A 20,937-nucleotide genomic window follows, 5' to 3' on the forward strand; every position below is an offset into this window, starting at 1 on the left:
CCGAATTTATATACCGCCTAGGGGAAATGGAGTGGCAATTGAAATAGACACTCATCTCGTGACCGGAGTCAATGGAAACACTGATTTCTATACACCTTAAGTGTTTCGTATGATTTCTATGCTGGGGGCGGTACAGACTACGGAGGTTGGCGTCAAGTGGCACGAGGGAATGGCCTGGAGTATGTTAATGAAATACGCGATAATTATCCCGTAACCTACATACGGAACCATTTGTAACAAACTTTAGCATCGCGACTCAGGTGATCGCTAGATTGGAATCTCTGTTTTAGTAAGCTCCGCTGTTACCGGATCCTCACCTCTTTCTCATTCCGTAGATTTTGGGGTTTTCCTGGGGGTTGGGTTTCGTTGCCCTCCCTCATGCAAAACAGCACACGTCCGGCGAGACTAGTGCCTATAACATCCCCAACGTCGAGACTATCCATAAAATAAAAGTAACGAGTTTCAACAATGGTATCAAGCTAGACACGAGAGCCATAAGGGTATTCCTGATCTTCAGTTGTTGCGACAATTACATTTCAGAACATACCTGTTGCGCGGCCTTTGACCGGGGCTGGCAGCTCCCTGGGGGATACGATATCGCATTTCTCCTTTTCGCATCACCTTACTCTTTGGCTTCTGACTGAATCTGAGTCGGCGAATTCAAGGAATGCGCTTATTGCTTTAGCTTTAAGTTATAGCTACCACCCCAATCAACACATCGCCATTCTTGAAAACATCGCTAACACCGGTACTAGAAGCGCCGATTATGTCGTGTCGAAAATACCAGCCTTCGACATTCGCGTCTCCTTCTCCTAAAGTTCAGAACATAATGTTTTCTTCTCATGTTCCTGGAGGTTCGTGCATCTCCCAAGGGGAATTTCATCAGCTTAAATAACCCCATATATTTCTCGAAGAACGCAGCTATCTTCTCACTAGATAAAAATATTTGTCTCGACGAAATATACAAATGCGCATTGCTGTCGCAGTTGATGAAAACATTGATTTGCTGGGAACTAGATTCAATAGAAAACTATATTTAAAAATAGGCCTCAATATGTAGATACCCTAGTGCGGGGTCAAAAAGTAATTATACGGGGGAAGGTACAACCCTTGTTGCGACAACTACTAGGATGAGCAGCACCAGCTGTAATTTCTTTTAACAAAAATAATTCCCAATTTCCAACACGAAATCCCATGCAATCGAACAAAAATTATACGAAATTGTACACCCTACGCCGGGCTCGAACCGGCAACCTTCAGATTAGAAGTCTGACGCGCTACCATTGCGCCAGCAGGGCCCCGTGCAGTATTACCCCGTCTTCTGGCGGCTCTGCGCCAGCAGTCGTGTTTCTGCTTGTTGGAAATTAGTTGCTTAGACTGGTTTATGTAGCAAAAAGAGTAAAAGGGCCGTTCTATTGGCCCTGTCCAAGTCCATTTTTGCGCCAGAATTCGGTGCGAACATGGAGCCACAGCGTGGCTCAAGCTCGAATACACTAGTACGTTTGCGGAACTATTGCGCGATCCACATGGCCCTAAGGTTAAAGGTGGGGCCAAGTACCGAGTCATAGCCTAATTGGCTACCTACATGTACATTTGGATGTATTCAATCAATTGCTAGCCTACATGTGATTGATGACGTACTGATGTACCTAGGTACTCGCATTCAATTGACATATGATTTCGGCGTCCTCAGAGGCGACTCTAGAGATTTAGATAGAGAGTGAATTCAATAAGCATTCAATGAAATGATAAAAGTAAATCAAACAGTAGTCTTGGATATAAATGCAAATGCGCATCGCGCTTAGCGAGAGACCAGATATTCGAATCGCTTTTTGCTACACGAAGCAGAGCAACTTATGATATGTCTACGCATTCGTTTCGTGCAGGCGTGTGACGGGCCCATAATACTCCTTTACTTGACTTAAATTTTCTAATATCACTTTTAGTTATTGCGTCGACTATCGGCGCCGATTTTCGTTAATGTACGCTTAGCCCGTTAAAAAAAAAAAGGCTTCAGGTGTCTCAGCTGGCTCATATCTTTTTCATTGGTGTCTAGACCTCGAGCCAATACTTTGTGTGGGAAAAAATGAACAAAAATAAAATAAACGGCTACAGTGATATCCTAAATCGTAAAATAGGGATACATTTGAGAATTTTCATCCTCTTCCATTGTCGCTCAATATGAAGTCATTTGTTCCCTATGTATGAGGTTTGTCGCTGCGTCCAAATTCCTGGTATTGGCTATTGTAGGTCACGCTAAATAGAGTTAGAAAGAGGTGGGTAGCTTGAATCTCTCATATTACTTTCATATTTCGACTTTTCCTATACACTTTGAAGGGTTGCAAATTCTCATCCGGCTGCCTGTGGTATCGTTTGAATAAGCTCGGACCCGAGAAGGAATGATCAAATCCTAAGGGGGGGAAGAGCGATAATCATCACGGTGACATTATAAATCTGAGTGGTATATTTGCTAGCAACGGGAGGGGTGCTTGTGTATTCGCTCTGGTATATATCTACAAGCGTGAGAAGTATCCGAACCTACATATTCGCGGCCTCATGCTTGTGAGTGGCGTGTACAGACACGCAAGGCAGAAAACCTTGCCTCCAGGCTCTAAATTCCGATGAGATGGAAGTGATGGAAAACTCGAAATTTTATCGTCATCGAGGCGGGAAATCGTCCGACTCTTTCAACAATCCCGCAATTGAACCAACTGCATAACTGTCTCGCACGCTCCTCTCGAATAGGAGTTCTTTTCACACGTACCACCAAGATATCCCTAGCATGACACAAGTTGGGAGTTAGAATTACCTAAAGTATTTCGGGCGACGACTCTACGTTCGCCCGCACCTCTATCTCGGGCCGGACATTTTGGCCGTTCGGAGAACAACTGAGGAAAAATCAACATATCACGGGATCGGTCAGGGAAGTCAAAAATAGCGTGTTCCCCGAAGAGCCTCACAAGGAGGTGTTTAGCGAGCGAGGAAGGAGATTGCGCGCGTTTCACCTACTAACAGCGAATACGACTCCCTCTCGGGACAGTAGATCCGACCCTCGCGAAGCGCGGTTCGCGGCGGCGACGGTGGTACCCGCGAGCGCCGATTCGTGGGTTCCTCGGATCAGGTGGACTTCGGAGGAAGGGAGGAAAAGACGACGGCAACATTGGATAGCCACCGTAGATGTTACCAAACTCCATCTTTGGTTCATTGTCGCTCTTACACTCCACCCCCTTTAATTCCTTTTCTCTCCTATATCAAGTCTAATATCGACATTAACGCCTCCTGATACGATGCAAGATGTCGCGTTGAATAGGCAATAGGTTGTGCTCCATTGATCAAGTATTCGTGGCGCTGATTTTCTATTGGATGAGAATTCATAATCCCACCTCGTAGAGACGGGACCGAGATACTATTTTTGGTCGGTTGGTTGAATGATGGTTGTGATAGGAGGTAACCCTTAGGGAAGAGATGTATATGTGACAGTACCGATTTGGCCATCTCTAAAGTTGCAGAGTACTGTTTCGAGATTCATTCATCCGTAACTGGCAAGCTGGCGTTCTCTATCTGATACTATATTTCCAATATACTTCCCCTCAATTACAAGAGCTCCCAATGAGATAATCGGTAGCGCATTTAGAATTCTTAAATTGATAAAGTAACGTAGATCTACTTCCCCAGACTCCCATAATAGGAAACAATAAAGGAGAGTGAGGCGTAAGAGAGGAATCAAAATGCAACCCTATGCAGAGCAACCCCGGTCCAAAAGCCGAAATATCATGAGAGTAGTATGTATGTACGCTGACACGTCTTCACATCAAGACTTACGACATATCTATATAATATAAAGAGATAGATACGTATATACTATATATTCCATACGTGAATGCAATTTCTCAATTCTCCCTCTTCCGCGACCGCGCAAGCAATTCCGCAGTTCGCCGTACCTAGGTATTGATCCCGCTCAATGTCTCGGGAGATTGAACGACTAGCTGTAACATGCATCATGGTGTGTTACGCTGTAGAATAAAAAGAAAAGAAAAACAGTAAAAGCAATTCCTACCCCCCTGACGTGACGTACCTTTGTCTTGTCCTAGGTACATACGTCAATGTACACATCCCGTAGCCGAGCTTCGGTAAGCCTTCAGACGGGCCGACTGACTCGGTATTGTTTAAATGGGTGCCCCTGTACGTAAGTACCTACACCGGTTTATCTGCATTTGTATTCGTCTTGTGAGTTTATTGGTTTAATCCTTCTTAATACCATCGGTATTATTATTTTTTATTTTATTTTTCTTCTCTTATCCAACCACCCCCCCAATCTTTCTCCGCGGAAAAAGCTCAAGCTGTATTCTCGTGGCAAGGGGATCCCGTTTCTGCTTGTTGGTTCCGGAACTTAACTCGTTTCCCACACATTGCCTGGTATCGTGCGTATGCTTTTGCGAATAACATCCGTACTGTGCCGCACATAAGGAGGTTGCAATTGTTTCTGAACGAATGATTTGCCCCCAATTGCTTTTTGTCTTCAGCTATCACCTTACGATGGCACTCTTACCCCTCTTGTGCACTGTGCCAATACAAGGCATAAGGGACTGGTTACATGCCATTGTACTAATTACCCACGAGCAGCGGAAATTAATAATACCAGGTCAATTCAATCAGAGCAGCTCCACACAGGAATCATAGACGCGACCAATATACTGTGTCAATAGTAAAATACGTTACATAGTAAATGTATTATTAGGTATGTAGGCTTTTTTTCGCAACCACTCAAAAAGATATTCAGCCCTTCATGTCAGCATTGGCAAGTCAGCTTGCAAAAATCGCCGATTAATCCCCTAAATAACATAGCGGGCGGCGTTTCAATGCGAAGAAAAGTGGCCATAGATCTAGCATTAGTCGGACCACCCCCATTTCTAAGTTGGGGGTTCGGGGAGCATATTGAGAGATAGCCATTGTATATACAAAATATTGTCCCTTCTCGGCCGTCATTCCCATAAAGTCGTGACAGGTGCTAAGCACCGGCAGTGGGCTGATTCCACACTGTTATCCAAGGATTCCCTCTTCGGGTGGTTGATATCAATGTCCAATAGCTTCCCCCTTAAAAAAAAAGACCAAACTCCAAGCACGTGTCAAAATCGTAAGAAAGTGCTGATGCGTGCTTTTATCTGCCGGGGCCCCAAAGCGAGAGAGGAGAAAAAAACGAGTACTATTTTTGAAAAGGCGCCAGCTCTGGATTTGATATGTGAAACATAGTGCAGTCGCAATGGCACCTATGATGAGGTCGTCATTCTCTGTGTAAGCAAACTCCGTCGCGATGTTGTATGCGAGTAAAATAAAAATTTGTATGGGTAATGTGATATGTATATATGCGCAAAAAATGCCGTCGGCTGGTAATGGTACGTAAAGTACGTGTAGATTTGTTGAATGCGTGAGACGCATGGTATAAAACAGAGGCCTCGTCACTCTAGGACGTAACTCTATCCTCCTGCTTTGCCGGCTTCGAGGCCGGTTGGAAATTGTCCATATCTTGAATACCTTCATCTTCCACTTCCACAACATTTTGCTTAGCAGCAGCCTTGGCACTCGGCGTGGTCCTCCGCATTGTCATCGGTCGGAAGCTGCGTGATTTCATAGGCGCGGTCGCGTCCATATCATCAGGGACACCGGCCTCTATACGGGCCAATTCCCTGTCGGCGGTGTCTTTGGTCTGAGCAAGGCGAGCCTTAATCTTGGCCACTTCCTCGCTGCAGTCTCCATCCCGTAGGAATTGATGCGCTCCGTGCTCACACATACCTTGGACAAATTCGAGGCCTTTATCCAACTCTTCCCAGATATCACCTTTGTCTTGGAAGGATCCCAATCCGCCAGTGAGACCGCTTCTTGTTACCCTCGCACTTCTCCTGTTGGCCATCATGTTTCGGGAGCCCATAGTTTGGGTACTCATAAAATGCAACTTGGGCTCATCTGGATCATCATTGTAATTCGAAGCGATGGCCTTGGTTGTAGCTGCAACGAGCGTGTCCCTAGGCTTCAGCTCGTGACCCTCATCTTCATCCTCCTCGTCTGGCATCTCAATTTCAGCCAACCGTCTAATACGAGCCACCTTAGCGGCCATCTTAGCCTTACGCATTGAGTTCCGCTGTATCGATACAAATTTGACCAACTCTTCGAAGAATGATTGCACGTAGCTATCATAGTAGACAATGATCATGTTCCGCGACCTGTACTTCTGCACGCTATTCTCATGGCTAAGCATGGAATCTGTCTTCTGCCGCTTGCGGACCGTCGCTCGTGCTCGTCGTTGTGCAGTTGCCATAACCTCACGCGTTTGTTGAAACGATGTTCTCGAAGTCTTCTTCTTTAGTTCGTGTACGGGGGTTATGGGAGCGTCGGTGCCATCTTTCGGCCAAGCACTGCTTCCCGTCGGCGGAGGCGGTGTCACTTCTGTTGTGTCGGGTTGCTGAGTTAGGGCACCTTCGTCACGCGGCTTCAGGGATTCGGTTGAACCCCGATTCCTCATGGACTGTGCAGAAGAGCCGGGTCGGTTCTCGGGTAGCATAGCCAGATCCTGCTGGCGTTGGTCGATTTGTCCATTAAGCTCCTCAAGGCGTTTGAGCCAATCGGGTATGTTGACAATTAAAGCCCTTAACGAGTCCGTCGCCATTTTTGATACCAAGATTACCGCAGTGTTACTTGAATTTCGAAGCTAATCCAACTTTTTCTTAGGTGTCTACTCGGGGTAGTGTAGGTGAAGAAGGTGTGTGAGTAAGCAGACGGCTAGGTGACTTTATAAGTAGAATTGTGCCAATAGCAATGACATTAAGTCAATAAGTCATTGAAAGTTAAGCTGGGCCAAGGATATGCACCGTGAACTGGTACCAGACGATGAACTGGAGGTGGCGATATAGCAGTTTCCAGTTTCGACCTCGGGCAGGTTGGCGCGTTTTATTCGTATGAGGTGTCCCAAAACATTAGCCAATTAGAAACATTTAGTCGGCACAATAAAATTGGATGAAGAACAGGATCAATTGCTCTTCAAATCAAAAGAATGCATAGAAATTCAGTGCGGATATGGCGGGGAGAAGAAAAAGGGCAGCAATGGGGGATGAGAGACGGGAGAGGAATCGGATTGTGTGGAAACAAGAGTTGATATTGAAGAGAAAGTGGATGGAGAGGGAAGATGGAGATGCAGATGGAGAGAGACCAGAGCGAAAAGAGAAGAGAACGTTGAATTGCAAAGCTTGTGGGGTACTACATGTATGTCTATGTACGGATGTACAGTACTTAGGTGCGTTGGCCGTTGTTGGCTCAAACCGCGATGTACATATATATGTATATATGTACCCAGGTAGCTAGGTATATTTCGGTACATGCTACGTTGAAATACATAGACGTAGTACTTGTGCGGATACGTGCGGATACCGAGGACGAAGCGTTACCTAACCGGACTTAGGCCACCATGGGCAGAAAAGCCGGTACCATAAGTACCCTAGACAGGGCCACTCCGGCAGGCTAGGGGAACTCTGTAGCGTACTATCGTACTATATGCTCGCTAGTTTCTCCTACCTAATTCACCTACCTTGTTCACCTAGGTACATGGGTCTTTATATTGTACCTACTCCAGCGAGCCTACCACAGCGCTGAAAGTCTACATAATACAGCGCTTTACGTAGCGCAATATGTACAGGAACACAAGTCCAGCACAGTATTCTGCACGAGCAAGGATAGCGGTACGGGCCCTTGACCACTAGCGTCGTCGCGTGCGAATCTACATGTCTTTTCTTTTTGACGGTTTGATCGGCGACTAATTAACAAGCTCCCGTTCTGGTTTATTAAAAAAGCGACCCTTCGAATGCAAGATCGAAGTTCAACTTGGGAATTCTCTCTAAAAAGACCAAAAAAAGATCTCGTTGGTGATTCCGTATATAATATGGAAGAAAACATCATCTCGGGTCACACAAGCCCACGAAGGAGCCGAAATGCGATGTTCTTTTGTCACTTTTTCGGCTTTCCATCTCAATGGGGGAATGTTTAAATGGGCTACATCATGTATGTTTGCACAAGAAAACGACTTTAGAAGGGTGTATAACGTAAAGGGGGGGTATCAACGCGGCCCGGCCTATGTACCGGCCTACTCTGTCTATCAAAAATAAATGCGAAGATGCGAATGGTTGCTTCATCCCTTCAAGATCCATTCCTATTCTAGGTCATATACACGTATCCTGCTGAGTGAGCCGAAACGTCAAAACTGCCTTTTTGCCTTCTCTATAAGGTAAGGTATTACCTCTATTTCTATCAGCACTTACATAGATTTAGATTCCTACATGGACTCCAAAACCTGTTGGGGGTTTCTGACATACATACGGTGCTTCATGCGACAAGGTCTTTCCCGCAGATAGAAACAAGAAATACACTGCGGATCCCCTACACATTCATGTAAATAATGAGTCGATAGTGGGGAAGCTTTCCGTATCAGTCTTACGACAAGACTTTACGGGTCTCGTTAGAGGACGAGAAAAAAAAAAAGCGCCTCCTATGTACCTTCGGAGTCAAGCCGAGTCGCATTTTGCCTTTCGCAACTTGGTCAGGTCACAGCTGGCCCGTCCACTGAGTCGCTCGGATAGGCGTGAAAGAAAGAGAGGAGATTCGTTACAGGCGCAAAGGTTCTAAGCTAGGACGCATGTACGCTGCACGTAGGACTGCTTTTAGCGGTTGTAGCCATCGCGGGAGCGGCTGGGAAGAGGTTTGGAAGCTGGGGGCGCAATAGGGTACGAGCGGGTCAGGCGGGAATAGCCTTAAGTCATGTTCTGTACGTCGTATACTGTACGTAGTACTAAACACTATGTGATGTACATGGAGCTCCGTCTGAGATGGAGGGTGACCGGAGATACAGTACCTGATTGGGACATCACAATGCGTTGGCATGCATGAGCGGTACATAGCATACCTTTCAGATCGACGAACCCTCTGCCACGGCTATGTCCTCCAGAAGTACGATAGACAGAAGTTGAGAACTGACAAGTTGCTTAATTTCATTAAGAAAAAAGCGCGAACGAAGTTTGATGTGTTTGTTAAATATTAGCGTAGGCAAACTAAGAGGGCATCCTTAGTAATGTCTACTAAGTATTCAAGTGTAGATAATATTCCCTGTTTATATATAGTATGAACTCATACAAATCCATACTGTATTATCGACCCCCAATTGTCCAATGGACTCGACAGAACATGGATTTTCACTTGGCTTTGCATACATCTGCATACATGAATTAAGCGGTGAGGTATGCACCATATATCATAACCGATTCGGTCCATTCGCTTTCATATTCAGATCAGATTGGTTTATCATGCTTGAAACATGACCTAGCAGTGCATATAGAGTATAAAAGCCCCCGCTTGAGACTTCTAAAGAAGCGTAGACGGGCACATTATCTAGGCGCTCATTATACTACTACCTGTCATTCGTTAATAATAATAAAATATCCCTAGGCAATAATACAGGACCTCCTTACTTTCACTGCTCGGCTGTATATACGATAGTTGCCGTATAGGGAAGGTGGACGTAGCCGAGGGGGATCGGATTGTGGGACTCTGACAATGCGACTCCCCGTATGAATATCCTTACTTGATCTTCTCATCTTGCATGACAAGTTAGGTAAGACCGGTAGGCATCGTACAATAGTTACAGTACGAAACAAATTGCATAGAGGCTGTGTTCCACAAAATGCACACGGAACCTTAATCATCTCATTTATTACACCGCAGTAAGCTTGCGTCCATGTAGTGCCTGTCATCCAAGGGCATCGACAGTTTTATGATCGGGGGGAAGGGAACATCTGTTAGCTGACATCAAATCTAGTTGGGTCTAGTTGGGCGGTTTGTTGCAGTAGCACATATGTACGACACGGATAGTTCATGTTTCTGAGCCCCATAGGATGACGGGAAGGCCCTCGAAGCTAAGGGGATTTACCGCATGCAGTGCCGCCAGCAGCCAAAATCCATCCATAATCATCAAGGTATACCCATCTACATACCGACATCAGATCACGATACCGGAGACTCGAGCGGAGATTGGCTCTTTCGGACAATCCAACGATCCAGCCTCATCATTGTTATGTATCATATGTACGTAAAAGCATCATCCATTTTTATATAGTACGTATTTCGTACAAGGAGTCGAAAGCACGGTACAGGTACGGTACAGTACCTTCGCCCAGACAAATAAAATAAAAATAAGATAAAATGCAATAAAATAAGAATAAAAAATAATTAAAAGCGGTCAAAACTACCCTAATCGAATTACATTCTCGTCTTTCTTTCCCTTCCTAAACTCCACCTCCCCATTTCGGGGTGGACCCCCGGCTACGAACACGTGGAAAATTCATGACGGTTACTCCCTAGCTTCCCTCCTAGTTTGTCTGCTAGCCTGAACGGCTTCCCTTTCCGGTCTCCATAAGCTTCTAAATAGAAGCATTTCTTCCCTTCTTTCCCCCCCCACACTTTCGCAACTCACACTACATAAAACATCAGATTAGATCCCGATGCCAGTATTCAAGGGTCGTTGCTTCAAACACCGATAGATTGTACGTAAAAGGTGTAAGAAGTCATTCATCTCTTTTCCTTTATTGGGATCTATTGTAGCAAGAGTCGTATGCCTCGGTGAAACAGCACGGAGTATTTTGCTAGTGTAACAGCAAAAAGTGGCTTGTCAAGTACCTCTAGTAACTAATCAATATTAAAAATCCAACCTCCGCGGAGTACAAACTTGCGGCATCCTCCGCCCACAAGTAGTATTTCATCTCGATAATGTACCTAGAGAGGTACATGTTTGGATAGCTGTAAAGGGAGAACCGCAATACACAGAGTTCGGCGATCTGAAAGAACAAGACAAGAAAACGAAAGTGAAAGGAATAGCTACGTAGTAAGGCCGAAAGCGCGAAATCAGTCAGTTTATGAAGCCTACTTACTACCTATCAGTCCTACCTGAACTTCTAATCCATGAAGGAAAAAAAATGCAAATGGATGGATGGATGGGAGGACAGGGTTAGGTCAGTCAATCTGTGTAAAGTGATCCTCCTCGGCTGCAGCACAAAAACGATTTGCCATGTGGTCGACTCGGCAAGGAATCTTACCCTCCCTTACCTTCTTCTATCTATCACATCACACACAAACACCCCAAAATTTTACCTAGATCACATATCACACGCGACAAGACAGGCACCACACACACATTCTTACGGATGCGGATACGTGCCAAGACCACATGCACTGACTGCCTGTGTAGGTAGGTAGGTAGGTTAGGTTAGATGAGCCTCAGACGTAATTACCGGGCTACGACGGATTTTGTGCGGAATTATGTTGATGCCAAGGCTTTTTCATGTGCGTTCATTGATCGTTCGATATAGTAATGGTTCCTGGGTAGGGGTAGCAAACCAACAGCAGAATGCGAGAATCCTTTCTCGTCACCAGGTAGTAAGTAAGGAAGCAATTAATGTATGCATGTATGCATCGATCTGTACGTAGCTAGATGAAGTAGATACTGCAGATAGACGGGCCGCAAACTCTTCCTCATTAGTCAAAAACAGTCAGCAAAGTACGCAAGTGTCTGTTTTATATAGGTTTTATCATGATATCTCGAAATTTTATACTCGTAAGAGTTGTATTGATCATTCATTTCTCATCTCATCTACGGCCACACCTCAACCTTCTCCCATCCATCTTCTATTACTCCTCCGGGTTTCTGCGGCTGCTGCTCCTCCCCAGCATACGTATACACCCACCTCCTCGCGCGTTCCTGGTTACTCAAATCCACACGATCCAGCTCCTCCGGTACAATGACTACGACCCTGTAATTCGACCTCGCTACTTCATCATTCAAATCCGTCACCTTCTGCCCCAGCTTCAACCTCTCATCATCCACCGGCAGCGCGACCGGCACACTAGGCGGTGGATTCCGAAACGAGCCGCGCATAACCGGGCTATTATTCCCAAAATGCGCCGTAATTTCTCGTGCAAAACTCCATTCCTTGCCCTCACTACCACCACTACTATTCTTCCGCCTTATATGCGATAAAAGTGTAGACCTAACCTCCTCCCCAGCCTCCGAAGTCTCAATATCCGGTGCCAGGACGTACACCGTACCCCTAAAGCGCCACTGGGTGCTCTTCTCCTTAATCCAGAAGACAGCTTCAACCGGTGCCCCGCCCCCTGATCCCTTAAGCCGGTCCTCATTCTCCTTTTCCTTACCGGCTTCAATACCGAATAGCTCAATTAGCTTCTCCATACGCCGGTCCGTCGTGAAAGCCAGCAAGTCGCTGTCATACACATCCGGGTTTAACTCCGCATCATTCTTAGGATTCACCGGGAGTCCCGCGAAGAAGCCGCGAAACGCACAAGTCCGTGTTCGAGGGGCATATGTCGTAACGCCAGCCGGCGAAACACTCTTCCGGACCGTAGCCAATGTGAACTCCGGCGACGGCACAGTTTGAATATGTTCCAAGAAGGCGTGCCGCCAGGGCGCCGGAGTTGGAGTATGTGAAGACGGAGTCACCATCGCGGAATATCCTCGAACAAGAAAAGATCCGCAAGTGGGACGAACGATGAACTGTCGCTGTGAGTATTGTAAAAGTATTGGCAGGATGTTAAAGTGGCGGATGCAGTAGTGCATCAGATAGATGAAACCAGGGGCTGACGAGTTGCCTCTCAAGGTGGGTGATATGAATGTTTGTGTAAGCTGAAGTTGGTCGTTTGTCCCCACTGAGAAATGAGATAATAAATTTGCTACAGCGGGACCCCGCGAAAACCGTCTACAGGTCGAAAGGGTAGGTAAACAAACGCCTACCTATAAGGGGCAATTGGTGGTGATTCAACACTTCTATTGGAGCAATTACGATAATTTATTTTCCTTATTATCGAGATTTGAAATATGTGTGTAAATCGAAAGATGACATCATTACTTAAATGTCTAAGAGCCTGCATACAATTTAGTGCTTCACTAATTAGTATATAGGGAACACACACACACACACACACACAACGGAATGAAGCGAAATAGAATAATTCAAATAGCTTTAATATATACAAAAACGCATATACGTATACCCCTTACTATATACACGTATACATATATACACATACGTATATACATACATCCAAAAATATACAAAAAAAGAAAGTACATGTACGCCGTACCAAATGCCTTATACATAGCCTTATACGTAAATCATTCACTCATAAATGGCGTGAGCCTAATCAATGTCTGATGCAAGTGTTCCTATCTATACGTCGAGTACTTTTTTGGTAAGGAGAATAAGTGACTAATCTAACTTTTAAGCTCCTCCACATAAATCATAGTGTACTTAATGTATCATCAATCTACGGAGAGACTGACTACGAATGCGAAGGTGGAAAAAATACGACCGAAATGATTTAACCTGACATGACCAAAGCCAGTAAGGCCATTCGGCAGTAAAGACCGTATCTCATCTATGAAACTGTTAGCATGTCTCCTCATTATCACCAAAGATGCTCCTCAACACTCACCTGTCTAAAGTAAGCCGCCCGGTGATCATAGTCAACCTCCTCCGCGACCTCCTCATTCCTAGGTAGAGGGTGCAATACCCTCGTCGTCTGCTTCGCATGCTTGAGCGTGGCGTTGTCAATGCGGTACGAGTTCTTGACTTTCTCATAATCCTCCACGCTCGGGAAACGCTCTTTCTGCACTCTTGTGCAGTACAACACGTCACTCCTCGAAAGAATTTCCGGAGTGAGCTCTTCAGATTCGCAAAGCAACTGTCCAGATTCCTTGAGCAGGCTGCGAACCTCTGCTGGAAGCGCCAATGATTTTGGTGCGACCAATTGGACCTGTACTTGGTAGTGCCGTAGAAGGTACACCAATGAGTGCACGGGTCGTCCGTAAAGAAGGTCTCCCACAAATGTGATCGTCAAACCCTGAACTGTACCAAGCTCTTCACGAATTGTGAAGAGATCAAGGAAGGCTTGTGTAGGATGCTCCTTGCTTCCATTACCGCCGTTGATAATGGGAACCTTACTGTATTTCCTTGCGACATCCACCGACGTCTCCACAGGATGACGTAGCACAATAGCATCACCGTAGCATTCAAGTGTTCGGAGCGTATCTTGAAGCGTTTCTCCTTTCTGAACTGATGAATGTGTCGTCGTGATGGGAATTGTTCTACCACCTAGACGTTGCATAGCGGCATCGAACGACGCGGAAGTACGTGTCGATGGTTCATAAAACATTGTGCATAGAACTCGACCACGTAGAATATTGAGAACTCCCTCTCTATCAACGCCAAGGCGCATTTCCTGGGCCACGGTAAACAGGAGATGAAGGTCGGACCGTGTGTACTGCTTGACTGAGAGAACATGCGCGCCCTTGAATGCAGATGGTTGCATAAGAAGATCATGCAAGGAATCAACGAATGGTGCTCGTGCAGGTGCTGGCAGTCCAAATTCTTCCGTAGCTGGTGCATTCCTCGATGTAGGACGTAGGGCGTCACCCTCACTATCGGTCAGCCGCGGTATACCAGATGGTTTGCTTAGGTTAGAAAGGCGTCGAGTACGAAGAGGGTCCAGAGGATGCGCTGGCTGAGGCATCGACTTCATTGGTGGTGACATGGGTGCAGGTACACTGCCGTGGGTAGACATATCATTTCCGAGCGGGGAGATTGGGAGAAGCTCTCCATCCAGGCAAACTGTCTTGTTGTTGAAAGTAACTCTTTGCACCGCCCCGCGCATGGTCCTGTTGGCAAATGGTGACCATGATGATGTTCTCACGATATACGGACGGTCAATTTCAACTTCAATAGAAGTGCCAACCTGCTCGTGGAGTTCAAAGATCTCTTTAGGGTTGTCATAAAGGCGTGTCTTGACATCCTCAATTGTCAATCTGCCTTCTGTAACAGATGTCAGCAAAAGAGGTAAGGCATCAGCAATGCCAACTGTAGCATCTGCCTGTACATCCAAGCTTGTGTTAGACTGTATGTAGTGTGCCAGCTGATACGGAAGGCTGCCGATCGAGAAGACATCAATTGTGCTTAGGTGGTCCCAGAGAGCCTGCTGGTCGCTGGGCTCAGGGAGACACTGGCAGTCGGGGAAATCCTTTCGCGACAAATACAACGAGTAGATTGATATATCGCAAGTGACATTTAGGCCCTTTTCCTTGCTAAGAGCGATAAGTCGAATGTCTTCCTTGGTAGTAACACTAGTGACGTGAATACGCCTATTATGTAGACTCGCGAGTAGTAGGATAGAGGCGAGATCCGTTGTCTTTGCATCTGTCAGAATAGGCTTATGAGTTGGCCATGAGTCGAAATGTGCGGTAACCGCAGCGACTTTACTGATGTTATCAGATAGATGGTTGAATGGGATAAAAAGTGATCCAACCTCTCCCGTCACTTGACTGATCTGGTCAGCATTGCTAGAGGTGGCCGTGACGGAAAAGTTGTAATCGCAATATCCACCTCGCTTGCTGCTCTGCTGAGCAATCTTGAGTGTTCGAGCATCAGTGATAGAGCCATCGATGCCCATTGGCATGACGCGTATCATGCTGAAGCCGGAGGCTATAGAAGCTCTCGTTACAGCCTGGAGGTCATGGCTGCCTTGAGAGCCAATTCCGGGAACAAAGGCGGCAATGTTTATCAAACCTGGAAGCACAATAGTGCGGTGGCTTGTTTGATAATCGCGGTTGCTGATATCTAACTCGAAGTGCCTTGCGATCGCTTCAATTAAGATCTTGGCATTCTTAACATTGGTGACCAATGGGATCTGGTAATCCACAGCCATTCGCCGAGTCTGGTACCCCTTGCTCATATAATTAGCAGGGCGACGATATTTGTTGTTGGATGGCAAATTGATATAGAGGTTAATCATGTTCTTTGCAAGATGTTGCGTGAGCGAGAATTCGGACCGCTGGTCATCTTCTTCATTGCTGAGAACCTCCAAGAACTGAACAGGAATACCGTATTCCTGGAGGAAATCGGCAGTACCTGCAGTGGCGAAGAGCTTGTATCCCATCTTCTGCAGCTTTTGAACGGACGGAAGCATTTCCTTTTTATCCTTGTAAGAACCAATCGATAGGAGGATGTTGCTCTTGGGGATTTTGAAGCCCGTTGAAATTAATGCCTTGAGATAGGCCTCGTATTTGTCACTACCGAAGCAAGCAACTTCTCCGGTTGAGGCCATCTCTACACCCAAGACTGGGTCGGCCCCAGATAATCTTGAGAAGCTAAACTGCGGAACTTTAACTCCGACGCAGTCCTGTTGTATGGTGGTTGGTGGATATTCAGTAAATGGAACACCCATGATTGCCTTGGTGGCCATCTCAATCAAATCAACCCCCATGACCTTCGATACGAACGGGAATGAACGTGACGCCCGCACATTACACTCAATAACCTTAATATCATTATCCTTCGCGATGAATTGAATGTTGAACGGACCAGTCACATTGAGCTTGGCAGCAATTTTCTGCGTGGCTTCTTCAATGCGTCGAATAGTGGTCTGCTCAAGATCTTGTGGTGGTAAAATAAGGGTCGCATCTCCGGAATGAACACCGGCATTTTCAACATGTTCGGAGATAAAGTGGCCGATGACAGTTCCGTCCTTTGCGACAGCGTCCATTTCAATCTCCTTGGCATTCTCGATATACTTCGTGATCACCACAGGATGTTCACGTGAGACCTCGGCAGCCTGCTGTAGATATAATTCAAGATCCGCTTCTGAATAAACAGTATTCATAGCAGCACCTGACAAGACGTACGAAGGTCGAACGAGCACTGGATATGAAACTTTTCGACAGAAGCTTCTAGCATCCTCAAAGCTCGTAAGTTCCTTCCAGGTCGGCTGGTCAACAGCGATTTCGTCGAGCATACGCGAAAACTTGTACCGATTTTCGGCCCTATCAATCATTTCTGGTGACGTTCCTAGGACCTTAACACCTGAACGTAATAGGGGTAGCGCGATATTATTGGGGGTCTGACCACCCATGGCGCCGAGAACACCGCCCGCAGATTCCATTTGGTAAATATCCAGAACAGTCTCCAAATTGATATTCTCAAAGTAAAGGCGATCGGCTTCATCATAATCAGTACTGACGGTCTCAGGATTGTAATTTACCATGATTGTCTTGAAACCGGCCTCCCGGAGTGTTCGGATGGCTCTGACTGAACACCAATCGAACTCAACGGAGGATCCAATACGGTAGACACCCGATCCAAGAACCATCACACCGTGATCATTAAACGTGAGGTCATGTTGCGAGGCGTTGTATGTGAGGTAGAGGTAGTTGGTATAAGCAGGGAACTCAGCGGCAACAGTATCGATTTGTTTGACGTAGGGAGTAATTCCAGCTTCTAACCTCATACGTCTGACTGCTAATTCGTTGGAGTCCCAGAACCTTGCTAGCTGTCGATCACTAAATCCAAGTCGCTTGCCTTGGAGAAGCAGATCGGGACGTCTGGAAATTTGGCTGGTGTTGTATCTGGACATTTCCTTGCTGAATTGGCTCAAACCCATGAGCCTATGTAGGAACCATTTGTCAATCTTAGTGAGCTCCCAGATTCTTTCCACCGAGTATCCGGAGTGCATAGCGTTGGCAATGGCGAAGAGACGCTGATCTGAAGGAGTTTGAAGCTCGTCGTCAATTGACATGAGCGCTTTAGTTTCACCAAAGCCAAGATTGTGGAAGTCAATAGCTCGGATAGCTTTTTGGATAGCTTCTTCAAAGGTCCTTCCAATGCTCATCACCTCACCGACACTCTTCATTGATGATCCAAGTTGCGTCGAAACCCTTGTGAATTTCTTCAGGTCCCATCTAGGCATCTTGACGACGACATAATCCAGAGATGGTTCAAAGCAGGCACAAGTGACCTTTGTGACTGTGTTTTTGATTTCCTTCAGTGGGATGCCAAGTCCGAGCTTGGCAGCAATAAAGGCAAGGGGATAACCAGTTGCCTTAGATGCCAATGCAGATGATCTTGACAATCTAGCATTGACTTCAATGATGCAATACTCTTTTGAAAACGGATTCAAAGCATATTGAATGTTGCACTCGCCGACTACACCAAGGTGACGGATAACATTGACAGCTGTTGTCCGTAGCATATTGTAGTCTTCATCCGAGAGCGTCTGCGAGGGTGCTACAACGATAGAATCACCTGTATGGATACCGAGAGGGTCGAAGTTTTCCATATTACAAACAGTAATACAGTTGTCTTGGGCATCACGCACAACCTCGTATTCGATTTCCTTCCAGCCCTTCATGCTTCGCTCAATCAGGACTTGAGGACTTGCCGCTAGAGCCTTGTTGCAAAGGTCCAGAAGCTCAGCTTCATTATTGGCGAAGCCACTGCCCAGCCCACCTAGAGCATAAGCGGCTCTCACAATGACAGGGAAGCCAATATCCTGCACGACACGCATCGCCTCGTCCACACTACTGGCAGATGCGGATTTAGCACACTTTTCGCCAATTGAGTCCATACTGCGAGCAAATAGTTCTCGGTCCTCTGTTGTAATAATTGTGTCAATGGGGGTACCAAGCACTTTAACGCCAAGCTCTTCAAACTCATCTTTGAGTTGAATACCAACTTGTAAAGCGGTCTGACCACCGAATGTGACATAGATTGCGTCTGGTCGCTCATAAACGATGACTTTGCGGACAAACTCGGCGGTAACTGGAAGGAAATATACCTTGTCTGCGAGGCCTTTTGATGTCTGGATCGTTGCGATGTTGGGGTTGATGAGAACAGTGTAAATTCCCTCTTCTTTCAGAGCCTTAATAGCTTGGCTCCCAGAGTAATCAAATTCACCTGCCTGGCCAATGCTAAGACCACCACTTCCAAGGACAAGAATTTTCTTGACGTTAACACGTGGGTGTAGTCTCTCATTCTCCCCAGCCGTTCCTCCAGGAAAATTGACCGGGGCGTTGAGAAGCTCTGGATTCTTGGCACAGTTGACAATAGCGTTTATGAAAACATCGAAAAGGAATTCAGTATCACGAGGACCAGGAGTACTCTCCGGGTGGAATTGGACGCTAAAGTAGGGCTTGCTAACATGCATGATACCCTCATTGCTGCCATCGTTGGCGTTCACGAACAGTTCTTTCCATTCACTCGGAAGGGTCTTGGCGTCGACTGCGAAACCGTGGTTCTGTGAAGTAATATGACACTTCCCAGTAACCATACTTGTGCATGGGATGTTATGTCCTCGATTTCCGAATTTCATTTTAATGGTCTTCGCGCCCGCCGCCTGTGCAAGAAGCTGGTGGCCGAGGCAAATACCAAAGACTGGTGTTCGGTGAGCTCCCATTGTCTTAGCAATCTGCTCTATGGGTTCTCGCATGACAGCTGGGTCACCAGGTCCGTTTGAGATGAAGAGACCATCATATTCTTCACCTGCATTGCCGGCAAAGTCATAGTTCCAGGGACACACAAGCACTTCGATACCTCTGTTTAAGAAGCATCTGAGTTGGTTGTTCTTCATGCCAACGTCTAGACAAAGCACGCGGAGGGGGCGCCCTGAAGGATGTCTTAACGCCGAAGATTGGGGTGGCTTATATAGCTGAGGCGTTTTGATAGAAACTGCAAACCTATGAGCAAATGAATATTCATGGTTCAACTATGTGGGCACTCACCCTCTGCCACGAGATTCTTCGTGTTGGGATTCACCCAGTCAATTGACTCGAAGTGTGGCTTCCAATCTTTAATCTGATGGTTCGAAGCGCCATTGACACCATTTGTTACTCCGTTTATTATACCTTGCTTCTGTAGCAGCATTCGACCTAGCATACTACCCTCCTGGCGGATACGTTCCGTCAAAGCTCTTGTATCGACACCATACATGGCAGGGACCCCCTGGTCTTTCAACCATGTTCCCAGAGAGGAGGTCGCGAGGAAGTGTGAAAAGTCTTCACCGGCATAGGAGGATACGACAAGACCAGCGATGTGGATCTCTGAGGACTCGAAATGTGCGGGGCGGTCACGAAGTAATTCGTCCATTGTCTCTCTGGAAGGTACACCGTAGTTTCCCACGAGAGGGAATGTTATGACGAGAATCTGGCCACGATACGAAGGGTCTGTTACCGACTCTGGATATCCTACCATACCAGTTTGAAAAACTAGCTCTCCGGCGATGCTCTTCTTGGCACCGAAGCTGTAGCCTTGGTAGGAGGAATGGTCTTGAAGATCAAGACACACGAGGCCTTCATCCTCTGAGTTGACAATCCGCGCAGAGGCGGGCTGGTAGTGGATAGGAGCTGCCATAATGTCTATTGAGGGTTGATTAAGAGCTCGTGGGAGGTAGTGTCTGGTCCTAGGGCTTGAACTGAATAGAGCCGGAATACGATGAGGGGGATGGGTCAATTGGATGAGCAGCAGTTAGGAAGCTCACGAGCAGAGCTTTCTAAGGCCGCAAAACTGTGATCTGATCAGAATATCATATCGGCGTGGAACACAATTGACGATTTCACGAGAATTGTCTTCCACAAAACTTCAGATGTGAAGCTGGAAGAGAAGAAAAAAAAAATTTAGCTCTGACCGAGAAAAATTCGTTCGCCGTGCAGGTACCGACCAAGAATTTTTGGTAATTTTTTTTTGTACTATTGTAGAAGCTCCCGCTCTGAGTGGCTTGTGAAGCTGCCAATTGCAACAATTGAATGCAATACTACGTAAGAGCCCCACATTGAAGTCCCGCGGGGTCCAATTAACGATGAGCATCTTGAATCAAGCAATAGCGGATCAGGGATCTAGCCCATAACTCGTCAAATACATAAAAGCTCGCCTTTTCTAAGTGGTCCACACATCCTCAACTCGATCTTTAAAACAGAAGTCTCCAGTACACGCGGAATGCGTATAGGGATCATATAATTCTATCCACCTACTTTTCCCCTTGTATAATACCTTATTACAGAACAAGTTCCATGAG

At 46.3% G+C, this 20,937-nt stretch overlaps 3 protein-coding genes and 1 non-coding gene across 4 annotated transcripts; all 4 read right to left on the bottom strand.

Annotated features, from left to right (window-relative positions):
• Positions 1-1,226: 1,226 nt before the first annotated feature.
• On the bottom strand, positions 1,227-1,298 carry F4822DRAFT_t10. The gene has a single exon. It is a non-coding gene; the product is annotated as a tRNA-Arg (tRNA).
• A 4,012-nt stretch (positions 1,299-5,310) lies between these two features.
• Positions 5,311-6,849, bottom strand: F4822DRAFT_35606 (uncharacterized protein). Its single transcript, XM_051456034.1, has one exon. It carries the CDS (start codon positions 6,659-6,661, stop codon positions 5,462-5,464), a length of 1,200 nt encoding a protein of 399 aa, XP_051319845.1. The 5' UTR covers positions 6,662-6,849; the 3' UTR covers positions 5,311-5,461.
• A 4,752-nt stretch (positions 6,850-11,601) lies between these two features.
• On the bottom strand, positions 11,602-12,899 carry F4822DRAFT_386981 (pyridoxamine 5'-phosphate oxidase-domain-containing protein). The gene has a single exon (XM_051456759.1). The coding sequence runs from the start codon at positions 12,659-12,661 to the stop codon at positions 11,681-11,683; it is 981 nt and encodes a 326-aa protein (XP_051319846.1). The 5' UTR covers positions 12,662-12,899; the 3' UTR covers positions 11,602-11,680.
• Positions 12,900-13,035: 136 nt separating this feature from the next.
• On the bottom strand, positions 13,036-20,537 carry F4822DRAFT_386982 (carbamoyl-phosphate synth). The gene is made up of 3 exons (XM_051456760.1): positions 19,649-20,537; positions 13,537-19,595; positions 13,036-13,479 (listed from the first exon to the last, which is right to left on the bottom strand). Exons 1-3 carry the CDS (start codon positions 20,274-20,276, stop codon positions 13,423-13,425), a joined length of 6,744 nt encoding a protein of 2,247 aa, XP_051319847.1. The 5' UTR covers positions 20,277-20,537; the 3' UTR covers positions 13,036-13,422.
• Between the last annotated feature and the right edge of the window lie 400 nt (positions 20,538-20,937).

This window comes from Hypoxylon trugodes (genome assembly GCF_022578975.1).
Source record: "Hypoxylon trugodes strain CBS 135444 unplaced genomic scaffold F4822scaffold_1, whole genome shotgun sequence".
Taxonomy (NCBI): Eukaryota; Fungi; Ascomycota; class Sordariomycetes; order Xylariales; family Hypoxylaceae; genus Hypoxylon; species Hypoxylon trugodes.

What these genes read in the sequence shown, in the direction of transcription:
- F4822DRAFT_35606 (XM_051456034.1), bottom strand. Translation starts at nt 6,661, where the DNA reads ATGGCGACGGACTCGTTAAGGGCTTTAATTGTCAACATACCCGATTGG.
- F4822DRAFT_386981 (XM_051456759.1), bottom strand. Translation starts at nt 12,661, where the DNA reads ATGCACTACTGCATCCGCCACTTTAACATCCTGCCAATACTTTTACAA.
- F4822DRAFT_386982 (XM_051456760.1), bottom strand. Translation starts at nt 20,276, where the DNA reads ATGGCAGCTCCTATCCACTACCAGCCCGCCTCTGCGCGGATTGTCAAC. An exon ending in GAAGAATCTCGTGGCAGAGG is followed by an intron (nt 19,596 to 19,648) that starts GTGAGTGCCCAC and finishes ATAGGTTTGCAG; the next exon opens with TTTCTATCAAAACGCCTCAG. An exon ending in GGGCGGCTTACTTTAGACAG is followed by an intron (nt 13,480 to 13,536) that starts GTGAGTGTTGAG and finishes ACAGTTTCATAG; the next exon opens with ATGAGATACGGTCTTTACTG.